The sequence below is a fragment of the Perca fluviatilis genome, chromosome 11, assembly GCF_010015445.1.
Source record: "Perca fluviatilis chromosome 11, GENO_Pfluv_1.0, whole genome shotgun sequence".
Lineage (NCBI taxonomy): Eukaryota > Metazoa > Chordata > Actinopteri > Perciformes > Percidae > Perca > Perca fluviatilis.
This window is the reverse complement of record NC_053122.1, coordinates 27328993-27344430: the sequence shown is the minus strand read 5'-3', so window position 1 is coordinate 27344430 and position 15438 is coordinate 27328993. Positions and strand designations below refer to the sequence as shown.

At 44.0% G+C, this 15438-nt stretch overlaps 2 protein-coding genes across 2 annotated transcripts; both read left to right on the top strand.

Moving 5' to 3' along the window:
- The first annotated feature begins 148 nt into the window (after positions 1–148).
- On the top strand, positions 149–5320 carry stap2a (signal transducing adaptor family member 2a). Its single transcript, XM_039814961.1, has 11 exons — positions 149–337; positions 1173–1244; positions 1350–1469; positions 1582–1638; positions 1726–1877; positions 1987–2118; positions 2234–2303; positions 3123–3225; positions 3329–3424; positions 3512–3640; positions 3814–5320. The coding sequence occupies exons 1-11, from the start codon at positions 230–232 to the stop codon at positions 3867–3869; spliced, it is 1095 nt and encodes a 364-aa protein (XP_039670895.1). The 5' UTR covers positions 149–229; the 3' UTR covers positions 3870–5320.
- Positions 5321–6334: 1014 nt separating this feature from the next.
- sema4e (semaphorin 4e) lies at positions 6335–15349 on the top strand. Its single transcript, XM_039815153.1, has 15 exons — positions 6335–6936; positions 8105–8417; positions 8566–8711; positions 10158–10220; positions 11144–11242; positions 11375–11474; positions 11574–11684; positions 12020–12171; positions 12363–12541; positions 12658–12814; positions 12985–13207; positions 13345–13460; positions 13604–13761; positions 13848–13900; positions 14057–15349. The coding sequence occupies exons 2-15, from the start codon at positions 8309–8311 to the stop codon at positions 14728–14730; spliced, it is 2340 nt and encodes a 779-aa protein (XP_039671087.1). The 5' UTR covers positions 6335–6936; positions 8105–8308; the 3' UTR covers positions 14731–15349.
- Positions 15350–15438: the final 89 nt, after the last annotated feature.

The following is a 15438-nucleotide window of genomic DNA, read 5'->3' as shown; positions in this document are numbered from 1 at the left end:
CTAATTGCCATTTTGTTTCTCATTAAACCTCTATATACATTTATCCCCCAAACCATCCAATTTCTAATCTGCACAACCACCCATCTGCATGATCCCCAGACACAGCAGGCTACACCAGCCAGCTGTTGGATTATTGCCACAGCACTATCTCATCGGGGAAGGCGTGTCATCACTCCCCGAATTGCTCAGCGCCCCTTTGTCCTCGCTCGGTGCCCAGCCAGCGACACTCATGGCGGCTGCACCCGTCAGGCAGCGCTCCGGGCCAGGGGGACCCCGGGCGCAGCTCCCGCCCTGCTACTACGAAGGATACCTGGAAAAGCGAGGACCGAAAGAAAAGGTAGGCTCGCCCGGCGCAGTGCCATGTTGTTTCCAATGCAAACTACGGGTAGCGGTGGTCAGTGTGCACCGCACACCGGCTGATTCCCCCCCCCCAACTCCATTCCCAGAGAGAGCTGTCAACTTCCTTATTGTGTTAGAATGGGCGAGGCGAGACTGTACGCTGGTGCTGGTGGGGTTTGCTTTACATAGGGGTTCACCGATTTGTTGTGCGGTTAGTCTGGTTTTGCAAGAATCTGACAGGGAAAGCGTGCAACGATTTATCAACGAATCACAACGTATGAATCGGAAAATTCGATTGGTGTCAAAACATTGCATGTCATTTAAATCCCATCACTTGATCGATCTGTGGATGTATCTTAATAAGTAGGAATCTGTAGACTATGTCTGCCATACATTTTCATCACCAAGAATGCAATGCCGACCCAGAGAAATGATCATCTTTTTATATGTGCTGTGCATTTCAAATATCTCAAATACAAAGTTGCATAGAGTAAAATTGACAATTTTCCTCAATAACTCTTTTGCATGTTTGTTTTTTTTAATTCATATATAAGGTGACAAATACAGAATGGGATACCCTCCCCCTCCACCCCAGGCCCACACTCTCATTAGGCTCATTTTTAATGCAATACAGACATGTAATGTGAGCCCGGCTCAGGTGCAGGGTATTGCACTGATCCATGGCCACAGATTGACAGCAGCTGTGGCTCACTTCCTATTCATCTCTTGGGACAGGAGATGTGGGGGTTATAAAAAAGGGAAATATCCATTAAACACACATGAAAGAAAAAGTGTATAACCTTATTTCACATCCTTATTTATGTGTGTGACAGGCATCCAGGCGTCTGTGGACCTGTCTGTGTGGGAATTCTTTGTATTTCTTCAATAATGCCAAGGACAGTCATGTAAGTTTCAGACCATACATTTTGGTGTTTGTGCATCATAGTGCATTTAAACTGATAATTGTGTGTGTGTGTGTGTGTGTGTGTGTGTGTGTGTGTGTGTTTCAGTATGTGGAGAAGCTGGACCTCAGTGGCTTTGTGTCCCTGAAGGATGACTGCAGCCGGGACAGAAACCTGGAGGCAGCCAGACTCATCCTGCGCATGAAGGATGGAGAGACCAAACTCACAGTAATGCCACTCAAAACACACACACACACACACACACAGACACACACACACACACACACATGCAAAAATGAACACTTTTTGCAAGGTGTAACAGTCCTATCCTCTTTTCTAGGCACCTAACTTGGAATCAAGGGAGCTGTGGAAAGGTTTCCTCTACTCCGTTGTAGATGTAAATATTCATCTTTTGCACACCTGCATCAATCTGTATCACTCTCGTGCGATTCTTAAAAATATTCTCCCCTCTGTCCATTCGCAGCTGAATGTACCGTCCTGTCTCACGTTGCTGCCGGGCCAGCTGCAGATGCTGAAGGAGGTGGTGGACAAAGAGAGGTCCAGACGGAGAACCCGCACCCCCACGCGCGCGCCTCCCTCGCCCCTCTCTGTGCCTTTAGTAGGAGAGATCCCACCGTGAGTTCTCCGTCCTCTGAGTTTTGTTGAGAGGATGCACTGGAGCTATAGTACCTTTTGATGTGTGATTATATGACCATTAATTGTGTGTGTGTGGCATGGCATGCAGGTGTTTTCGACCGGTGTCTCGAACAGAGGCTGAAGTCCTTTTAGAGAGACACCCGGACTGTGGCAACATGTTGCTGCGGCCTGGCAGAGATGGGTGCTCGTTGGCTGTCACTACTCGGCAGGACCTCAACGGGTAAACAACTGCTGACCATCTGAGCACTACAGCCGCAAATGTCAAGAGTCTGACGCTACATTCACTGCAAACGTCACAAGCGTTTTGTTTTCGCTCTTTTTTTTTTTTGCTCCAGGTCAGTGTTCAGACATTACCGTGTGACTCAGAGGGACCAAGGTGGTTATGTCATTGATGTAGAAAATCCTGTAAGTGTTTCATACTTGCAGATTCTCTTCACATCTTACAACATTTCTTAAAGTGGAATCATTCTGTATAAATAGTCATGGTTGTGTTTTTACAGGAAAAACCTCATTCATCAATCTTAACAGTTTCCCTCCCATTACAGTTTCCAATACTTTAAATCAGGGTATGGGATACCAGTGCTTGTCCTAGATTTATACTCTGTATAATACTCCACTAAAAACTTGAGTCCATGGTTTTTCGTAACTGATGTGACTGATTGCAGGAACATGTCATTTTATAATACCCCTATAAAGAACAAAAATGTTAATGTACGCATATCAGTCACATCATGGCCAATACCTGATCTGCTTCATTGTATTGGTAACGATACAGAACCGGCATATTTGATCGATGCATCGCTGTCATGGGGTTAGATATTTGAAAAGATAGAAAACGCATAACAGATCTGTTCAGTGGAGAGATGAATATTTGATTCTGCAAATCTCCAAAAGGCTCTCTGTCCTGTTTGCTGTCAGAAAAAAGAAGGGAAAAAAAACCTTCTGAAGTGACAACTTGTCAGCAGTAAATATAGCTAGTATCTTCACATATATTCAAGTATTTTCTAAAGGTCTTTTTCAATTTTGAGGATTTTTTTGGGGACATGGCAACAACTCGGCACACAAAGGGTTACACTATTACATACACGCAATATATGAAGAGGAAATTTAGAACATAACATTTGAGTAATGCTTTGAGATGATGGCAATCAACAATGTCTCAGACTGTATGGAAACAGCATCTTTATATATATTATGTATAATACAACAGGTTGTCTCTTCCAGATTCCCTGTGCTACACTGCATGAGGTCATCGACGCTCTGGTAGAGAAGACAGCAGGAACTCTCCAGCCCTTCCTACTGGAGGAGCCTTACGAAGAGAATATCAGTGAGACACACACGTTCTCAAGATTCTTTTGTTGTCTGTCCATGGGTTTTTCTTACAAGTAATCAGTGAGGCTGACCATGTTAAATTCCGTTTGTGTCATCAGCATATGTTTCCGCCAATGATGAGAATGGAGAAAGGATCCTGCACACTGCCCCCTCCAGCCCCCTGCCAAAGGCTCCTGCCCTGCCTCCAAAACAAGGTTTGTCTCGGTCACATAAACCACGTGCAGACAGTGCGCAGACAGACAGCGACACTGACACTGATCACTGCTTACGTTCTGGTGCAGATCGTTGGCCCAGCAGCCCCCTGTCCAGGTCTCCCGCCCCCGACCGCCGTATCCTGACCTCACCAGTGCCGGCCTCGCCCACCAACCCGATGAGACGGCTCATCCTCTCCCCTTCGCCTCTCGCACAGAGTGAGTACACGATGCAGATCTCACCTGCTGCAGTCCACCCTGATTTTACAGTAAATAAACAACAACACATTTAGTAGCAGCACTGTACAGTTAACAAATGATCTAGAGACATGTAGATCTACTGTACATAAAAGCAGACCTAACGTGATGGGTTTCTTCTGTCTTCCCCACAGCACTTAATGAGGAACTCAAAATGAAGCTGGAGAAGAGACGAGCCAGTCAGGAGTGATGTTTTCATAAGGAACGACCTCCCGTCACAGCATACTCAACATCTTCAGTGCCAAACCCCCTTCTCACCGCAGCTATGTATTCATCCTGTGCCTTCTAGGTGGCAGACAAGGGAGTACGAATACCGCCACTTTCTCGTAGGGAGATACAAAATGTTGGACTTCGATGGTTAAATGGACTCTGGTTAGCTCCTTAAGAGCATGAATGGCTGGTAAACACTGGATTCGGTTCATAAAACCTGGTAAAAGGCTGCCTGCCTTTGGTTAGGGTAACAATCCACTAGTGCTTTGTCCACTTGCATAAAGCTGTTTACAAAGTGCCACTGAGCAACAAAAAAAAAAAATAGTGCCACAACAAATACATTTTCCCTCAGAATACAGTCCACACTGAATCAATATGACTGGCAGCTATCGGAGAAGCACTGACACGTTCAGGACCACCAACTGAGCCTGATGTTTTCTCGTCTGAGCCCTTGTCTGAGCCGCTGATGTTAGCGCCGCAACTCTCGGAAGGACAAACAAACCACAGACTGCCAAGATCAACAGCGGAGCGACCAACTCTGACCTGAGACCTGAGACACTTTATCTGCTCTGAAAGTATAATAAGCCAGGCATGCTCGGGTTTCAGCTCAGCAGTTCTCTTCGCTCACCTCACCACATGTAACATGACTGGGAAAAAAAAAAAGAATGAAAAAAATCGTCTGAATACAAAAATCGTCTGAATACAGTTGAGCTGACTAGGAACTGAATATTGGACAATCTCTGCCTGCTGCTCACGAGTGCTGTTTGTGATTGATAAAGCAACCATTCGCGTATTGTTGATTCAATGACACTGTTGTGGCTCATTTATGAATCAACTTTTAACCGTACTGTTGGTGCTTATTTTAAAGTGTTTCCTTATTCTCTGCTACTGTGTGCGTGCTACTGTATGGTGCTACGACTCACCTGTGCTCAGACAGACCTGCAAGAAAACTGCAGGTGGTTTCTGTTCCTCTGCAAGAAAATCAATCTACTGCATTCATATGTGAGAGTGCCCTCTAACTGTCAGCTAAAAGGTACAGAAACCTTATGAGCACACAGTCTTTGGGTATTATTAACAAAAGTACAAATATGCTTTTATGTTGCAGACTGAACCTGGCAAAGACGTTTGGCTTTATCACAGTATTACACCACGCCCTACCTCTCTACCTTTTAATTATAAAATGATAGTTTATTACAGGTCTGAAGGCGCTTAATTAAGAAGTATGTCTACATTGACATGTATTATGTCGATTGGCCAACGGATTTGAAGCGTCTGAGTACTAGTAACAAACTGTGATGGACTGACTCATAAGTGTCTTCTTACAATGAACAGTTTCTTGTATGTTTGTACATGATGTGTCGCGTCTACTTGATCGCTATCAAAGAATAGTGTTTGTTAGATATCAAGGACATTAAATGGTTTTTGCATGGATGTGATTTGTCCACTTCTTTGTTTCCTGAAGGCTGTCAGGCTGTTGGGACCCAGTCATTGATCGACCCCAGAGTGACAACAGCAGAATGAGGAGCTTAGAGAATGGTGGAATTAATCAATACTATGAGTGTTTATTTTTTTTTTTTTGTTTTTTTACAGTTTTACATGGAGGTTAGTGTATTGCTTTTTTTAAGTTTTCCTTATTCCTTCAGTTTAGGTAATCTACCATGATCAAACACACTTTTAGCAATTACATTTATATTGGAAATAAACTGTTTCTCCATGTTTTGTTTTTTTTAAATGAAATTGTTTTCAGCATTCCAATGATACTAATGCCACACTAATTTAATTATCAAACCAGGAAAAATGTTGTTGGTGGCTGGTTGAAATATCAGTACTAGTATTTTTTTCATATGGGGCCAGCTAACCTTTTCTTTTTTATGAGTGTATTTATTTATTTATTTTTTAAATTATAATTTTATTTTTTATTTTGTCGTTTCTCTTGATTTGTGAAATTTGAAAATATAAATAAAAAAAAAACTTTTGTGGAGCTCGGATGGGTTTTTGCTAATATTGTGCCATATATGTGTCAGTTATTATTATTGCACTGTACCATACCCTGTGCGTTGGACAAAATAACAGAAACAGATTTGGATTGGATATTTTGCAGCAGGTCATGTATCAACTAGGCCTACATATAACATCGAAGTCTATAGTGACTCACATATAGCCCATAGGCCATATATTTGATAAATGGCATGTCTAAGTATAATTATTATGTACAATACATATTTCTGCAGGTGCAGCATCATTTTGTTATAATGTTGCTATAATACCATCATCATATGATGATAATTTCAGAACGATTCAAACCTCCATCCATTCATAAGACCCCATGCAGTACAAACAACTCCCACAAGACACCACTACGTTACTTCATTACTCCTGTTTGGACATGTTGCTCTAATAAAAAAAAAAAGGAAAACGTGCCAACCATTGAACACCTCCAGCTGCTTATTTTTCTACCTCGCCCATCTTGAATCAGCTGTGCTCTCCACCGACAGACAAAAGTATATGGGGACCAGGAAAACGTAATCAGACCTTAGATCCGCGTCTTGCGCTGCCTCAACGGCAGTTTGAAGGGAGTATAAAAAAAAAAAACTGCGCGGGGCCAACCGGAGCAGCAGCCAGCCATTCAGACCCTTTTCACCGCGGGATGTGAGCGCTGAGAGTCTCTCTACAATAACGGATGACTGCTGTGACTTTGAGAGGACCCGACAGAGACAGACCGGCTTCTCAACTGTTAGAGAGGCGGTTTTTCCCCCTGATGTCTGAGGTTTAGCTAGAGAAGTAAAAACCTGCCGCGTTTCTACGTTAAAGGAAGTTGCAAGCTAGCGCGAAGTTTTACATCTCCGCGTACGTTAAGCTTTAGCAAGGTGTGTGTGTGTGTGAGGGAATTACACTTCTCAGCCGTTTAGAAATATTATGAGTTTGTTTTACTACCAGCTTGTTGGTTAACGAAGAGGTAGCTTATGGTTTAGAAATTACGTTTAAACAGGTGTTGGGACTAATTTTTGAATGGAAACCTCCGCAGTCTTGGGCGTGTCTGAGAGCAGGTAAGTGATTTACTTTGATAGGAGTGTGTTGACGGTTAACGTGCTTGAGCTCGTGCACTTTGTCACTACGTTTGTTTCAGCTTTTGGGGAAGTTTGAGCTAAAAAAAAAAGCTGTATTACATGTAGTAAAATGTACTTTAAATAACAAATGATATTCCAATTACAACTCACACGCTTTCTCTTAAATTGCTCAGAGCTGCATGTTTGACTCAACAACTGATTTCAGACTAACTTTAATGCTCTTGCTGACGGGCTTGTTCTTGCTAGGAGGTGTGTGTGTGTGTGTGTGCGCGCGTGTGTGTGTGTGTGTGTGTGTGTGTGTGTGTGTGTGTGTGTGTGTGTGTGTGTGTGTGTGTGTGTGTGTTTTGTGTGTGTGTGTGTGTGTGCGCGCGTGTGTGTGTGTGTGTGTGTGTGTGTTTGTGCGCGCGTGTGCGTGCGTGTGCGCGCGTTGAGTGACGCTGTCTTGGCCCCAGGGCTTAAATATCTGAACCTTCTTATCAGGGCTGCATACTCTGACAAGCAGCAGCTCATCATCAGTCTTACACAGACCTCTCCTGGGAAAGAAGCAACAGTAGGCTACACACCCACTTAGCAGGTTGTGGTAACACTGCTGGTCAAAATAACAGAAAACAGCAGCTGTTACTGTCATTAAAAGCGAAGCAAGCCCAGGCTAATTGTTATTCTGTTGCTAGACTTACCTTGGTTTAGTGGTAAGGATGAGTCAAACCAATGTGTGTGTGCCGCAACGTAGGTGTGCATCAGCTCTTGCAACAAAAAAAGACTTGCTCTCTCATCTACACCACACACCAGTCTTTGGCACTCTCTGTGAATCTCTCATTGTGTGCTTGTGTTTGGTGCTGCAGGAGAGCTGAAGTTGACATCCCTGCACCCTGCTGAATGCCTTTCACGGCCCTGCATTAACATCACTATGGCACTGACAGAATTACTGCCGCGCTGACTTTAGCTCACACTGCCCTTTCTTGGCTATTCCTCTACCCTTTTGCTTTGTTTCTCCCGCTTTTGTTTTGAACACACCTTTAAATGTTTCTCTTCACTGTGTGGTTTTATTTTTTGTGTGTGTCATGTATACATATTTGAAGCTTCTTTTCTGTCAGGTTAGCGGCCGGGGGAATTGATTGTGATATCCATGCAACCTTGTCTCTTTCAGCCCTCCTCGGCTTTGTTTCTTTGGTCTGTGCCATCCATCTCATCATGGACAGCCTGCTGAGCGGGGCCAGTAAAGGGGCCAGTGCCCTTGAGTCCGCACAGATCTCATCACGTCATAGATGCCGCTCGCTCACTTTGCCCCTGTATGAGTGACTGTTAAGGAAACAATAAAGCTTAAATTCCTCTTCGTTTGAACAAAAAAGCCATGCATCTGCTGCCGGCCCTCTATGTCTTTTGGCCGCTGGCCCTGGCCTTGGCGCTGGAAGAAGACTCACCACTGGACTGTGTCCCCCGTAGATCTGTGCCCTACCATAGTGAGTGTTGCTGTCTGTCTTGTGTAACCTTGGCTTAGAATGTGTCAACTCGTGTTGGCTCATACGGTTTGATTACGTTTGGGCTGACTCAATGGGAGACAGGGTTTAATCACTGTGGGTTGGTTAATCAGTCATGTTCTGTGTCTAGGGAACAACGCTCACCTGTTTCACGAGAAGGGAGTGTTCAACTACTCCACCATGCTGTTGAGAGAAGATCTGGACCTGCTATTGCTGGGTGCCAGGGAGGCAGTGTATGCTCTTGACCTCAACGACATCTCCAAAAAACTTGCTTCAGTAAGAACGCCGACGTTAAACAATGCAATTACACTAGCTCCGTAGTCCGACATTTCTTATCAGAGATTTCTTGGCCCAGGGCTAATAAATCTTTAAGAGCAAACTTGTGTATCAGGCCTGCCAGGAGACTTCACATTCAACACTTATTAAAAACCAACCAGCTTTACTGGAAGTTATTTGCTGATTTCAGCTGTTACACCTCCACTTCAGTTACATTTGCAAGGAGATTTTACTTGCTTCTCTATACTTTTATCAACCTAACATTACACATAACAACTGCTTTGTTTCTTTAATGAAGGGTGTAAATGGTTCGATGTGTTGCTTTTGGGTGTCCTGTTAGCCTAATGGTAAAAGTGAATATCACTTCACCATCAAACACTTTCTTTATATCAGAACCTTTAGAACTGTAGGTAACCTATACAGACCTGTACCTGGGCACTAGCTCTGTTTTGCGTTTCCACCGCGGATGGTACGTGTTATGATGGCACGTTATGAATGTGAATGCCGTGAAGGAATGCCATCGGAAATAAGTCTTACCCGGCGTTTAAAACCCATATTGAACCGACGCATGTCTCCAGGGTCATAGTCTTCTGCGGTGAAGTGCTCGCTGCATATGACTGCTGACTTAGTCACAGAGGCAGCAGTAAAATCGTAGCCACAAACCTCACCCAGGCACGAATCAGCCGTTTGTTCTTGGGGAACTTGTGGACCCTCTGCCCTGTTTTTGATGAATTCGTACACCCCGCACAAACAATAGTTTACCATTTTTGCTAGGTCTCCAATGTAGCTGCTAGCCTACTACTGTATGCCGGTAGCTCTAGTCTTGGAGTTCCGCTTATGACGTCACTCCCCGCCTAGTGGAAGTGAGGGGGAGTGCTTAAAACCACTGTTAAAAGTACCAACTTTTCATGTTATATTCAGCATTTTGGTATCAAAAACCATACAAAACAATGGTGGGCGGTTCTAATCTTTGTTTAAAAAGCACATAGCATTAACTTCGTGAAAAATGTAATTTACACTTTAAATGTAGGCAGGGTTGTTACCGGGTGTGCTGAGAAACGAGCTGAAAAACATTTTTAATCCTCACTGCTCCGTCCAGCTCTCGCTGTATTTCCTCTTCACTGACGACGCAAAGGATCGTCTGCACCAATCAACAGACTGCAGTGCTATCCACAACTTTTGACTGTGGGAAAAGCAAAAATAGCCATAATGTGTAGCAAACTGAACTGAACCGGACTGCATGGTGGAAATGATGTCATACTGTCTCTGGTTTGATTCCAGCGAGGCATTTTTGTTTCATATCATGCCTGTCTCTCTCTCTCTCTCTCTCTCTCTCTCTCTCTCTCTCTCTCGACACTGTCAACTAAAGGCATGGTAAATGCCAAAGATAGAACAGAAAACAATTGAAAAACATTAAAAACTAAATGTTGTTTTTCCCTCTTTTAGGTTAAATGGGAAGTGACGCAAAAGCAAAATGATGATTGTAAAAACAAAGGAAAAGATCCTGAGGTGGGTCCCTTTTTTTTTAAAGGTACACTGTTTAGTGTTTTAAGTATATAAATTAGCTGAAATCAACGTCTTCATTCATAAATATGTCCTCATTGGTATAAAATTACCTCTACCAATGATCTGACTTATCCTCCTAAGCGAAGAATTTCTTATCTGTATTTACATTGGACAGGCAAGTCCAAGGAGGCTTCCATGTCGTTCCGCCATTTTGAAAAACTAATCGCTGTGTAAGAGACATAAAGCACTAGCCTACCTGTCTAGCTAATCCACAGCGCGTTTTTAGTTCAGAGCCAGCGTCATGTGACTGAAACGGAGAAGGAGATCAGTGAGCGGCGCTTGTCACTGCCCCGGCACATTTGAAAGCCTGCACTGCACTTTAGTTCATAATGGAGGATCATACTTATGCCGAGCCACAGGAGAAGGAATCCTCGTCGCCAAAAAAGCGAAAATTGGAAGACCTGTTGTCATAGCTTCTTGGTACATAACGGCTACCGTAGTTGCAACACGCATTTGAAAAAGCGAGGCGCTAGAGAGCACTGTTCGTTTGAATGCAAAATACAATTTCACCGCTAGATGGGAGAAATTCCTACACAGTGTACCTTTTTTAAGCTTTTGCTATTTGAACTGTATTGCACATTTACCTTTTTCACAGCAGACATGTTGACATGTCATAGTAGGAAAAGCACAGGTGTATTCGAAACCATTAATGATGGCTGCATTCCACTTAGGAGAGGTCCTGGTACTGTGCATGCTGACTCAATGAAATAGCTCACTGGGACACTTGATGGAATTGAGCCATTGTTAAGGTTATTAATTTCAGCTGTGCTTTTCCTACTATGACAAGTCTGCTGTAAAAAAGGTCCATTGGGCAGATGTTGTCACTGCTTTTAAAAAAAATAAATAAAAATTAAATAAATTTACAGATGGAGTGCAAGAACTATATCAGGATCCTGCATCAGACGCAGGACAACAGGATGTATGTGTGTGGAACAAATGCTTTTGATCCCGAGTGTGATTACATGGTGAGACGTGCTTGCTTATCTCAATTTATATCCCATACTGTATAAACTGATGCTGTATAGTTTATTACATCCAAATCATAGTGTGTGTAAAATAACAGTAGGATTAAAGTGCCTCTGCGTTTGTCTGTGCAGTCCTACGCAGATGGAAACCTGACTCTGGAGAAGAGACGAGAGGATGGCAAAGGGAAGTGTCCATTTGATCCTTTCCAGAGATATGCCTCCATCATGGTTGGTGAGTAGCAGTTGTACAAATGATAAAGAATTGAGGAACAGTTTATACAGCAAATTGTATTTTAAATTTGTATCTCTGTCTGCGGTCGTGTCTTGCCAGAAAACAGCTTATACTCAGCCACTTCAATGAACTTCCTTGGCTCTGAACCCGTCCTGATGCGCAGCTCTTCTGTCGCCATACGCACTGAGTTCAAGAGCTCCTGGCTTAACGGTAAGATGTGATCATATGTAATAGGGCTGTGTATCGCCACCGATCTTCCGAATCGATTCCGATACCAATTGAACCAATGGAAACCTTAGGTCTTCTAGTTTCATATGATACGGACGTGAGATCGATTCTGGATTGTATGAATCAATATCATTCACATTTAAATCGATTTTGAAATCGGGAAATCCATATATTTAAACCCAGCCCTAGTATGCAATGTGTTTTTTGCAAGCTGCTGCTCATGCAAGGGCTTCACTGTCTGAACCGAGGCGAGCTGTTTTACCTTAATGATTGGCTCATGCTTGATGAGTTGACGTTTCCTCTTCTTTCTATGCCAGAGCCCAACTTTGTTTCCATGGCTCAGATGCCAGAGAGTTACATGAGTGAGGCGGGAGATGATGACAAGGTTTACCTGTTCTTCAGCGAGACGGCAGTGGAGTGCGACTGCTACAACAAACTGGTGGTTTCCCGTGTGGCCCGCGTCTGCAAGGTGAACAAGAGTTTATCCTGCATTCACTTATTTGTCACGGCTCCATTTCCCCAAAACGACAATACCATATAAACAGCACTTCCTCAGTGGCGCTTATACCGCCTTTTCCGCTGCTTGATTGTGCATCCCGTTTGTCTTCGTGTTTTTCCACTTGTCAACGTTGGCATTATGGGGTCTTTCTGTGCTCACAGGGGGATCTCGGAGGTCAGAGGACCTTGCAGAAGAAATGGACATCCTTCCTGAAGGCCAGAATGGACTGTCCAGTGCTGGAGTCTCAGCTGCCGTACATTATTCAGGACACTTACCGCTCGTGTGACCCACAGCAGCCCTGGAAGGACTGTTTGTTCTACGCCATCTTCACACCACAGTCGTACGTTTGAATGAACAAACTGTTCTTTTTGTGTGTGTTTCTTGTGGTCTCTTTCTCCTTAATTGCTTCGGCACACCACTTGGCTCCCATTTTCTGTGTGTGTGTGTGTGTTTCAGGGACACATCAGACCTGTCTGCAGTGTGTGCGTACCGCGTGTCTGACATCAGCAGAGTGTTTGCAGAGGGGAAATACAAGACCCCAGTCACTGTAGAAACCTCTTTTGTTAAGTGGGTTATGTACAGCGGAGATGTCCCAGTCCCTCGGCCCGGAGCTGTGAGTCTGCCCACTATTCAACGTGTGTGTGCTTGTGTTAGAAACAAAGGCAAAACTCAAAAGGCAACTTTTTTTTTTTTTTACGAGTGTCCCAGCAGGAAACTGATTCCTTTTGTACGCTGACTCCGTTGTTCTCGTCTTTCTCTTTCCTTCCCTTCTTTTCTCGCCAGTGTATAAACAACGCGGCTCGTAAAATGGGTATAAATCAGACCCTGCACCTCCCAGACCGGACCCTTCAATTTATCAAAGATAGGCCCCTCATGGACCAAGCTATCCAGCCAATAGGAGAGAAGCCTGTACTGGTGCGAAAGGGAGCTACATTCACACGCATCCTAGTCAACCAAGTGCAGGCAGCAGATGGAGAGAAGTACCATGTGATGTTCATAGGCACAGGTATGTGCATCGGGCGCAACACACTGCCACTCCCGGTGTATATTTCACTTTGCTGCTTTTGATAACTTGACAACATCAGTGGTAAGCCATATGCGTCAGAAGGTAAATATAGTATGTTTCTGTTTTTGTACGTAAAGAGGAAGGCTCATTGCTGAAAGCAGTGAACTACGATGGAGAGATGTTCATCATAGAGGAAGTGCAAATCTTCCAGCCCCCAGAGCCAATCAAGATTCTGAAATTCTCTGATGTCACGGTAATTAAAAAGTCTGGCATAGCCTAATTAATGGCTTATTGCTTTTATATCACTATTCAATTGTGTTCATAGTACATTACGGTAAAGCACCTACATACGCGCCCTTGCTCGGTGTCTGTGCGTGATGGATCCATTGTGTACAGGGTCAGCTGTATGCGGGCTCAGACTACGGAGCAGCACAGATACCACTGGCCACCTGTGGGAGGTCCTCATCCTGTCTGGACTGTGTTCTAGCCAGAGACCCATACTGCGGCTGGGACAAGGCTGTTGGGAAATGTCTTGTCCTTTCTAATTCACAAAGGTAGGCAGCTGTCCCAACATGTGGAGAAAGCGGTGTTGATAACTGATAACCAAATTAAGTTTCAATAATTGTGTCTTTTGCTTTAGAGAACTAATCCAAAGTGTGAAAGAGGGAAATGCCACTCTGTGCCCACATGCTGGTGAGTTAGTGCACACTATCGCCCAAAGAAGGGTGATTCTCAATTAACCTGGCAGGGTTTGCAGTATTTTCTACTCCTTCAACTTGAAATCACCATTGTTTGTTACTTATTAAAATGAAAATGTATGATGTGAAGGACCCCTGTTTTTGTTTTCAGATCCTGTGAAGCCTATGAATGTGTCCATCTGGCCCGGCGGAAACCTGAAGCTCCATTGCCCTTCGCCTTCCACCCTGGCGAAAACCAGTTGGAAGCGGGACGGCAGCCCTCTGACGCCTTTGACTCGCCATCAGCTTCTACAGGACGGACTGCTCATCCTCAATGCCACAGACTCCGACGGCGGTCGATACCGCTGCCTGTCTGTGGAGCCCTCCAAGGCCGGCGAGTACACGACCACTGTGGCCGAGTACCAGGTTAGCGTGGCTTCAGCGGAATCTAAGGATGGGAGACAGATTTTTCCCCAGGCTCAGATGGATGGCCCCTCTGTGGCTGGACTGCAGGCCATAGTCGGGCTCCTGGTAGTTTCCCTTCTTGCCCTTTTGGCTTGGAATCTTTACAAAGGCCACCTACCGCTGCCCTGGAACTGCAGAAAGAAGAATAGAGAGCAATCCCAGGAGACTCCTGAGCAGGGGGGTCTGAACACCAGCGTGGCCTACCAGGATGCACTGAGGCCTGCACTGGCAGAGGACAAGCCCCTGGTGTCGGGAACAAACAACGGCAGTAATAACCACCACACCGGGGGGGAGGCGGCATTCAGCGCGGCTGAGGAGGAGAACGGCCCAAAAGTTCTTCTTCCATCTCTGCAGTATATTGATGACGAGTCAGAAATTTGAAAATGACAAGCGCATTACTGTGATAGGTTCTACTTGTACAGTCTATAGCCCTATTCTCACAGTACTCTTATTACCTGGGGACCTCTAGTAATTTTGTAATCATTGCCGAGGTCATCTAAGATCTTAATTTGCCAGGTAAAAATTCCACCGCAAATGCCGCAAAAACCTACCATATTTTGCCAAACAGAGGTTGTGTGATAATGTGTTAGGTTTTTTTTTAGTTTGTTGTTAATTGTTAGTACAGTTGTAATATTGGCGTTGAAATCTCACTTTATGGGAGCTTGAAATATTCTGAGTGGTTGAAAGTTGTTGCGAGAGAGAACCACCAAAAGATTCTATAATTATTTGTAAAAGCATGAGGGACATATGAATTTCTGCCTGACTTTTGTTTTACTTTCAGTACATTTCAGTGTTTTAGCTTGCTACTAATTGTTGTAAATCCTATTCTTATAAATTGAAATATCTTCCAAGATTTGTCTGATGATTGTACAATAACTGATATTGAGCCATTTCATTTTTAACCACTAGCTGCAAAAGATTGTTATTAAACCTTTTCTACCTTGTGTTGTTCCAGTGTATCTAAATATAGCCAACATAGTTTACTAGCTTTCAACAAGACTGAACTTGCCAAGAATGTGAAGAACAGACGTGAAAGAAGATAACCTGCAGCGATAAATCATATTTGTACTTTTGTATATGTGGCTTCAT

Excerpts from the sequence above, each read along its gene's own strand:
- stap2a (XM_039814961.1), top strand. The coding sequence starts at position 230 with ATGGCGGCTGCACCCGTCAGGCAGCGCTCCGGGCCAGGGGGACCCCGG. Across the intron at positions 1,470-1,581 it reads ATGGAGAGACCAAACTCACA|GCACCTAACTTGGAATCAAG; the intron begins GTAATGCCACTC and ends CCTCTTTTCTAG. Across the intron at positions 1,639-1,725 it reads TCCTCTACTCCGTTGTAGAT|CTGAATGTACCGTCCTGTCT; the intron begins GTAAATATTCAT and ends GTCCATTCGCAG.
- sema4e (XM_039815153.1), top strand. The coding sequence starts at position 8,309 with ATGCATCTGCTGCCGGCCCTCTATGTCTTTTGGCCGCTGGCCCTGGCC. Across the intron at positions 8,418-8,565 it reads TAGATCTGTGCCCTACCATA|GGAACAACGCTCACCTGTTT; the intron begins GTGAGTGTTGCT and ends TTCTGTGTCTAG. Across the intron at positions 10,221-11,143 it reads ACAAAGGAAAAGATCCTGAG|ATGGAGTGCAAGAACTATAT; the intron begins GTGGGTCCCTTT and ends ATAAATTTACAG.